Source organism: Ictalurus punctatus, chromosome 7 (genome assembly GCF_001660625.3).
Source record: "Ictalurus punctatus breed USDA103 chromosome 7, Coco_2.0, whole genome shotgun sequence".
NCBI classification, from domain to species: domain Eukaryota; kingdom Metazoa; phylum Chordata; class Actinopteri; order Siluriformes; family Ictaluridae; genus Ictalurus; species Ictalurus punctatus.
Window position 1 is genome coordinate 23,830,973 of NC_030422.2, and position 8,926 is coordinate 23,839,898.

An 8,926-nucleotide genomic window follows, 5' to 3' on the forward strand; every position below is an offset into this window, starting at 1 on the left:
ATTGGCTAGAGGAGGAGCTGTAGTGGACCAATGGTGACGCTAAAGCCCGCCCTCATTTACATGAAACTTGAACTGCAGCATTTGGAAAAGTGGAGAATGTGGAAACAAGAGAGAAGGAAAAACAGCACAAGCGTTCAAAGAAAGAAAACATGAGCAGATAATGTCAGAGAGCACAAAAACACAGTAATATAACCAAGGAAAATTATTATGTGCGCGATTCAAAAAACTTTGAACTCATGTACAGTTTGTTTTGTGCGATATAATTCTGCATGTGTTTTTAAATGTTTGATTCACACTTATTATTTTTCGATCCCGCAATACTTTTGATGGGAAATTGATCCCATAAAAATAGACCACACAATTTCACCTTTCTACCAGCAGATGGCAGAAATTAGTTCAGAAAGAGGATTCATTTATTCACTCATTCTTTTTCTTTTTCTTTTTTTTAAGAATACAATAACCCTGACATGTTTATTTGTAAATAAAAGATGATTGTGATTGTGTTTGTGTTTGATGAAGTTTGAAGGAGAAACTCAGTGGTGTTCGGTTGTATCTACACAGACATCAGCAGCTGAACTTCATACATTTTATTCATCAGATTAAATTCTGCAGTAAAACTCAGTGTGAACTGTAAATAATCTATATTCATATTTGATTTGTAGTGACAAAGTTCCACAATCATAACGTGTAAAAACACGCTGTAGGATTAAAATAAATTTGTTTATGTGAAAAAACAAGTATTAAGTTCCATAATCGTAACGTGTAAAAAACAGATTGAATGATGAAAATTATTTGTTTATCCAAAACAAACAAACAAACAAGTATTAAAATAAACTGTACAGAACTTTAAAAGGGGAATATGTATTTCTAAAATTTACTAGAAAAAGGAAAATATTTCTTTTTATTCTCACCATTTAATAAACGATTATATCTTTGAGGTGAAAATTCCTTCAGTGTTAAATACAGGAGAGATGATCAGTGGTGCTGAATTTTTACCTCCTGCATTTACATCAGGACTGAAGTAAGGATAGAGTTTCTCAGTGAAAGACTGACCAGTGAAAGAGTAGATATGAGAGCTGGACTTCACATCATAAAAGGAGACCAGACCCTCCTCATAATCCACAAACACCCCCACCTTCTCCACCTTCTCTCTCAGTGTGAGGGGGACAGGGGGACCAGCACAAGCCTTATACTGATTCTCATTCCTCAGTATCACAGTCCAGAATCCATTCTGAGGTCTCAGTGTAATGTCCCCCTTCCTGTTAATGGACTCTTTGGCGACTCCGAGATCCCACGCAGTTTTCCCTCTGACCTGCACCTCATAATAAAATCTCCCTGAGGAGAAACTCTGCTTTCCCAGAACACAGGCACATTTATTAAACCTCTGTGGTGTATCAGGGAGATTCTGTCGTGTGTCTCCATGTGTCACTTGTTTTCCATCAGCAGACAGGATGAGTTTGGGATGAGCTGTATCAGGATCCAGAGTCACATCCACTGCAAGAAACACAGAGTGAGATGTGAGTTTGCAGGTAAAAATATTAAATCATCATCAGTGGATCAGATTCATTAGGATTTATAAGAGGATTTGTAGAAGATTAAATAATGAAACATTTTAAATGATCTCTTGTAAAAAGAGAAAACTTGTACAGTTGATGGTAGGAGCCTGTCAAAGATGAGAAATATAAAATGTTTTCCTTCTGAAACTTTATTTCATATTTTAGAATCACAGAACATGAGAGAAACACACACACACACACACACACACACACACACACACACACACACACACACACACACACGCACACACACACACACACATAAGAGAAAACATGACTTTTGTTTGCCTTGCACAAAAACATTTACATTTGATAGGCAAAGAAATTAAAGTTAATTATTCATGAATTTTTTTTTAAAAAAAAGGATAAAGTGAATCTCTGTCCAAACATACATGTTTCCTGCATGACTTTCTTAGTGAAATGTAAGAAGAAGATCAGTCTTTCTAAAGTAGAAAAGGGTTTAAGGGCTTTAGTGCATGGCAGTAATAGGGAACTATAGTGAGGAGGATCATGAGAGACACTTTAAGACTTCCTTTTAGCTGGAGAGATCTACAGATGAAAATCAGTCTGATGATGCAGTGGTGTAATGCTGATATGTACATTTTAATATGAGAGGAAATCAGAAACCTCACTGTACCTGCATACTGCTGAATCCTCTTCAGCTCTGTGGAAACTAATCACAACAAAACATCACTTTCATTAGATTTAAGATCATTTAAATGCAACACATTTTAGACTTATGCCTAAAAATTGTTAAATATGGAAGTTTCTCACCTGTTTCCTTTAACTTGTCATTGAGTGTTTTAGTGAGTTTCTCATTCAGAGTCTTCTGAAGCTGGGACAGAGCTGTCCTCACAGTGTCCCCACTCAGATCAGTGTTAATACTGATCTCAGTCCAGTTCTTGGTGTGTGGAGGGCTGCACACGGAGGAGTAAATCTACAGTAGAGCAGGAGAGAGGAGAAATCCCTCAGCATGGTGAGTGTTGTTCTGTGATGTTCTGCATTGCCAGTGAGCAGAGAGAGGAACACTGACCTGCAGGAGGTGGAGATGCTCCTCAGTGTGTGAGAGCTGCTCCAGCTCAGTGTCTCTCCTCTTTAGCACAGTGATTTCCTGCTCCAGCTCTTTAATGAGTCCTTCAGCCTGCCTCTCTGCTGCTTTCTGCTTCTCCTCCATCACCTCCAGCAGCTCAGCCTGACTTCTCTCAATGGAGCGAATCAGAGCAGTGAAGACTTCAACACTGTCTGCTTTCTCTTTCTCTGTGCTTCTCTAAAGGAGGAACACATTTTCACTTCCATCAGATAACACTGAATAGTGAAACAATGTTCAATGCAGTTTGTTCATTTCTACAAAGTAAAGTAAACTATACACAAAGTATTTTTCTACACACTTTGCTGAGCTCTACTGAGTGTTTGATCTCTTGGATCTTCTTCAATCGTTCCTGAATCATCAGCTGCACATCTGTCTGTGTTTTCCCCAGCTGTGTCTGAGGACAGAGTAGAAGAAACATAATTGACTTCATGCTTATTAAATTTGTCCCTCTGTTTTGTTAAGTGACTTTTCATAATTTTCCCTATGCGTGGTGTAACAAATAATTCTCAGTAATAAATTATTATTATTGTCAACAAATCATTTTCTTGGATCAGTTCTATCTGAATTCAAAATCTATCTACCACTGAATAAATTTAATTGCAACATCCATAAGAATGTCAAAATCTGGTGTTAATCAGTGTTTCTCACCTTCCTCTCTCTGCTCTCCTCCTCTATAGGAACAGTGTTGTGATTCTTGTGATCTCCTTCAGTGCAGAACTTACACACACACGTCTGATCATCTCTACAGAACAGCTCCAGAGCTCTCTCATGTTTCTGGCATATGTAGTCCTCCAGGTTCTCCACAGGGTTTATTAGTTTGTGCTTTTTAAGTCTTGGAACATGATTATGAGGTTCTAGATGAGTTTCACACAAACTCAGAACACAATCCAGACAGGATTTCAGGGCCTTCAGCTTCTCTCCAGTGCAGGCATCACAAAGAACCTCAGGTTTGTCAGGACCACTTTTCTTCTTGAAGTGATCTGCAACCTCTCTCAGTGTTGTATTAATCTTCAGTTCAGGTCTATTGGTGAATTTCTCTTTACATAATGGACAGTAACAGTGTTGACTCTTCTCCCAGCACTGTGTAAGGCAGCTCTTGCAGAAGTTGTGTCCACATGGAGTGGTGACTGGATCAGTGAATACATCCAGACAGATCGAACACTGCAGCTGATCTTCAGACAGGAGACTGCTGGAGTCACGAGAAACTAGGTTTGATAGAACAAAAGTTACGCATTGTTTATAAATAGTGTAGAAATACTGTAATTAGTTTCAACCTTGTCTCTATACAGTAAACTGCACCTGCAGTGAAGGTGTGAAAATCACAGACCAGAATGCAGGGAATCTGCAGGTTTGAGATCATGAAATTTAAGCCTTCTAAAATTTTGTCGGGCAAAATAAAAGATCAATTAAGACCAAATTCGCAAATGAAAAAATGGTTTAAAAACACCTTAAATCATTAATCAGCTGGTTTATAAAACTGTAGATACCAAAAATCAACACTGCAAAATCAAGACCACTAAGGCTACTTGTATGCATCTGGATGTTTATTTTATAATAATGAACATCGATGTGTTTTCTTTTTCAATAATGCAATACATTTTTAGGGATATAGACACATGCTTAATATTCCAAATATCCTGCATTAAAATACAGGTGAACTACTTAAAATGCAAAGCACTGTGTAAACCACCACAATTTAGTGCTAAGACTTAATTCAACTGTATAAAAAAACCGCAGGGATTAAACATTTTAATGGAAGAATCACTATTATAATCTCGATAATGAATCTCTATAATTTTATCCCTATGATGAATCTTTATAATTTTAAAGAAAATATCTCTTTGCTTGGTCTTGGTTGTTTTCTTTAGACTCTCATCAACATTGACCACAAACACAGCCTTGTTTATTGCCCTGCACAGTGTTATTTACTTATTTATTTTAGCGTACCGAGCCAAAGTGAACCTGGTGATGCAGCCAGTCTTGTCTCGTCCGCATATGAAGGTCTTCACAAGCTCGGAGTTGGGAAACATTGCTTTAAAAACTGAATCAATAATGACTGCTGTCATTGGAAGTGTATGAGTGATGATTCTCCAATGGCCGTTACACCAGATAACCTCTGCTTTCAGAGTGGGCCTAGAGCCGCAGATTGCTCAGATGTTGAATGATTACTGGTTGGACGTTTGTACGCTTGTACGCTAGTCCGCTAGTAGTTTCAGTACTAACACTGCACTGCTTGGCTACCTGACAGCAACAGGCAGCAATAGGATTTTGCTATAGCTCGCACATACTGTACTGCTTCAGCTTTTCCCCTTGCATGTGTCATTCCATGGCCTGAACACCCGTAGAGCCAATTTTAAAGCATTTCTTACAAATGCTTCTGTGGGTTTCCAAATCATTTCCTGCTACTGCTTTTAACCAATCCGAGAACTGATTATTTACTGGCCACTTGCTGTTAGATTTACATTTCCCCATTACTTCACATCCACCTCAGCGCATCCCGTACCACTGCAGCAGCTCTGTTAGCATGCAAAGCAGTTACCATAGTAACCACCAACCAATCAAAAACACGTTTGATCATTCAAACGTCAACTCTGTTCACACTCCACAATGTAAGACCTCTGCTAATTATTTTTAAGCCTTTTCCCCACTATTTATGACATTTAAGACTTTTCATGCCCTTAAATTTGTTGAAAGTGAATATAATGCTTTTCCAGGCTATTCAAGTACCCTGTACATGTTTTCCTGTACTCATACGAAAAAGGCTTTTTATTCTAATCTAAACTTACACTTGAATTTTAACGGCTCTTGTTGATGTTATTTAATTATTTGCAAATGTAGCTCTTACATAAGAAATAAAAAACAAGTACCTGCATTAAAAATAATCACTGACAGGGTGGTGTGATGACACAAAGCTTCGTTATCATCCCAGAGCTGATTATTTTCACAGAAAACTGTACGTGCTTGAGTGCTTTATTTCTCTTACACTGTATCACTGCAACACGCCAACAATAACACTTTTTTCTTTAACAAAGTCACTTTTATCAGTCTGTAGTTTTTTTTAAATGATGTGGAGCACATGCAGACCAGATTCCTATATTTTTAACAACATATCTAATTATGGAATTATTTCATTATATATTTAAATATTTAACTAATAAATATTCCTCCATAGTTACACTATCATTGTCAATAAATAGCTTTCTGAGATGTGTGTGCATTATTACACAAGTGTTCTTCTTATCTGAAAACAGAGGCATAAAATCATCAGAAAAACAATTAAACCGTTCACTGAGATCATTTTTATAACAATTAATTTCAGCCAAAATTTCATATTGTGCCAGTCCTTCAATAAATGATGTAGCACATCCACCATGCAGTGCAAGTCATTGTGAATTAGTTGTTACTATATAAACAGTAACTTACTACTGTGTAACTATTTAATACATACAAATAAATCATATATACGCTGTATAACTTACAGGAATCTGGTTGTTCCATGCTCCTCCTTCTTCTGCCTTTTGTTGGTGATGAAGATTCAGCCATTTACTTCTTCCTGTGTTTTGAATCTTTTCAGTAAGAAATCACATCATTCAGTTCACACATGTAACAGTATGAGGTGATACTGATTAGTCTGTTTGACTCAGCATGCCTGTCTGCAGTGTTAAACATGAGCAATGACACTGGAAGCATTTAGACTGTGATATAAAACACACGTAAACATTCCTCATCTTCATTAGATTGTAATAAACACAGAATTTCACTGATCATTCTCACAGCTCTCAGGTCACTAACTGTATCATTCACAGTTTCTCACTTCCTGATATGTTTGTAGAAGTGTTTATGTTTCACCCAGTGCTCACCTCTGTACTTCTAACACACACACACACACACACACACACACACACACACACACACACACACACACACAGGTAATTAAGTTCAGCCCACACATTTGGACAAATGTAGTCATTAAGCATAAAGTATAATTGTATTTTAACTTGTATTTAAATGTTCATGCTGGAATCAGTTCAACTCTCCACTTTTGAGCAGTTAATAAAATAAAGGAACCTTTGACTCTGTTTTTCAGCTTTGCTGTCTCGGTTGATCACTGATCATTAAATACACAGTATAAAAAACACAGTTATAATCAGTTTGAATTTCAGAGTCAGTATTTCAGCAGTGTGTTAGAGACCCTGTCTCTGTCTGATATTGTTAACATGTGCAGTTTATCCTGATAAATCACACACTGACAAAACCTCTGAACTATAAAACATTCACTGAAGTACATACCTTTATTTTACTTGCCACTTTTCAGGGAGTGAGAATTGTCTGCATTTATATTCCAGAGTCAGTGAATATCCTGCAGTTAATTTCAGAAATTAATGTGAAAATAAGGGTTTCCTCTCGATGGGAGCTAACTGCTTTTCACTTTCACTTTAGTCACTTCCTTGTTCACTTCGTAGTGTTTGATAAAGGGGCAGTTCCACATATGATCACAATGCAGTTTGTCTCCACCTCCCTAGCTTCACCTCTGCTCATGAGTCATTCAAATTGCACGTGAAATAACAATAATGTTGTTTATTTCTTCTGCAGATTATTGTGATTATCGGATAAGATCGTTTTCTCCTGGGCCACGTCATTTCATCTTTGTACCAGTAGATGGCAGCATTTGGAGCAAATGGAGGATTCCTTCATTCATTCACTCATGATCACATGGATCACATGCTGGAATTATTTTATTGGTGATTAACACTTTTCGATAATCTTGTATTGTATTGTTGTTGTTGCTTTTGCAATGTTTACTTGTAAATAAAATAATTTATAATGCTTGAGTATATTTTTGTTTTAAGGATAAACATGTTTTTGTTCAATCATACCTACACGGACATCAGCAGATGCTTTTAATACATTTTATTATTGCATTAAATTCTACAGTAAAAAACAGTGTGAACTGAATGATGATGTTTATTAATATTTGAATTGTAATGACAAATTTCCACAATCATAATGTTAAAAAACAGACAGTAGAAATATCAGTGCTATATTTCATGTGCTGGTAGACACCCTGGAAAACTCATTTTTTAATTGAGGGAAGGATTTCCATCGAATAAATATTGCCCCAACTCATGAAAAACCTCATTCATGCAATGAGATGTATTTGAGTTAGTCCAACTTACTTAGTGGTTAGCACGTTTGCCTCACACCTCCAGGGTCGGGGGTTCAATTCCCACTGTGGCCCTGTGTGTGCGGAGTGTGTCTCCCTGTGCTGTGGGGATTTCCTCTGGGTACTCTGGCTCCTCCCCCAGTCCAAAGACATGCATGGTAGGCTGATTGGCAAGTCCGAAGTGTATGTGAATGTGTATGTGAGTGTGCCCTGCAATGGACTGGCACCCTGGGTATATCCTGCCTTGTGCCCGATGCTCCCTGGGATAGGCTCCAGGTTTCCCCATGACCCTGAAAAAAGGATAAAGTGGTTTAGAAGATGGATGGATTTTTTATGCTTGTTGAACTCAAACTAAAACATCTAATTGGAAAATACATTATTAGGTAGAAATACTTCTAATTTTATACCCCTATATAGAGACGAGAGACAGAACTTTGTTCAGATGTTTTTATTTAACCCTCTTACCCCTTAGTTCCCACAGTATTATGTCCCACAACCCTATATTCCCCATCGAAACATCACGCCCACCCTGAGTTTCCGGGCCAAAATTGGCCCCAAAATCAACATTTTAATTTTAACATTTTTAGGCCTTGAAACAACTTATAATAATGTATTTGTGTAATATTACTTTGAAAATGAAGCAGTTCAGTGCTTTTACTCCACTTAGAGCACAATTCTTAACTAGAGAAATTATGAAAAATGCCCGCTAAAATCCTTCTACTCATTTAGAAGTACCATGCGAGCATCAGCGTGGTCAATGCCTTTGAATAAATGCATTTTAGTGCCAAAAGTCAACTTTCTGGGGATAATCAGACCAGCAGGTACTGTTTTCACGAATGCACAGAAATTGGTCGCATTCCCGACAACGAAAAACAGTTTTTGATTCCTTGTGGGGGTTGTTCTTCTTTTCCATAGAAGGATTTGTCACTATCAGTTTCGGTTTCGACATCGCCTGAACTTTCACTGCTGCTACTATCTAGAATCCTCGCTCTCGCCTGTGTAACTGTGTATGTTTTCTTTTTTTCCACTGTTTTAGATGTACCTGTGTTCACTGTAGGTGTGACTTTAGCTGGAACACGATAAGCTTTTCGCTTTGGCATTCTTAGTTAACTTCTA

The 8,926-nt window shown here is 37.5% G+C and overlaps 1 protein-coding gene across 2 annotated transcripts; it reads right to left on the reverse strand.

The window, feature by feature from the left end:
- Window positions 1-572: 572 nt before the first annotated feature.
- Window positions 573-7,295, reverse strand: LOC128628779 (E3 ubiquitin-protein ligase TRIM39). 2 transcript variants are annotated; one of them, XM_053681481.1, is made up of 8 exons: window positions 6,937-7,295; window positions 6,126-6,212; window positions 3,295-3,851; window positions 2,945-3,040; window positions 2,590-2,823; window positions 2,331-2,493; window positions 2,194-2,229; window positions 573-1,494 (listed from the first exon to the last, which is right to left on the reverse strand). In XM_053681481.1, exons 2-8 carry the CDS (start codon window positions 6,187-6,189, stop codon window positions 926-928), a joined length of 1,719 nt encoding a protein of 572 aa, XP_053537456.1. In that variant the 5' UTR covers window positions 6,190-6,212; window positions 6,937-7,295; the 3' UTR covers window positions 573-925. The 2 variants fall into 2 exon arrangements, with proteins under 2 accessions (XP_053537456.1, XP_053537457.1); XM_053681482.1 differs by having other exon boundaries at window positions 6,126-6,516.
- Window positions 7,296-8,926: the final 1,631 nt, after the last annotated feature.

What these genes read in the sequence shown, in the direction of transcription:
- LOC128628779 (XM_053681481.1), bottom strand. Translation starts at nt 6,189, where the DNA reads ATGGCTGAATCTTCATCACCAACAAAAGGCAGAAGAAGGAGGAGCATG. An exon ending in AGCATCTCCACCTCCTGCAG is followed by an intron (nt 2,494 to 2,589) that starts GTCAGTGTTCCT and finishes GCTCTACTGTAG; the next exon opens with ATTTACTCCTCCGTGTGCAG. An exon ending in TGACAAGTTAAAGGAAACAG is followed by an intron (nt 2,230 to 2,330) that starts GTGAGAAACTTC and finishes TGTTGTGATTAG; the next exon opens with TTTCCACAGAGCTGAAGAGG.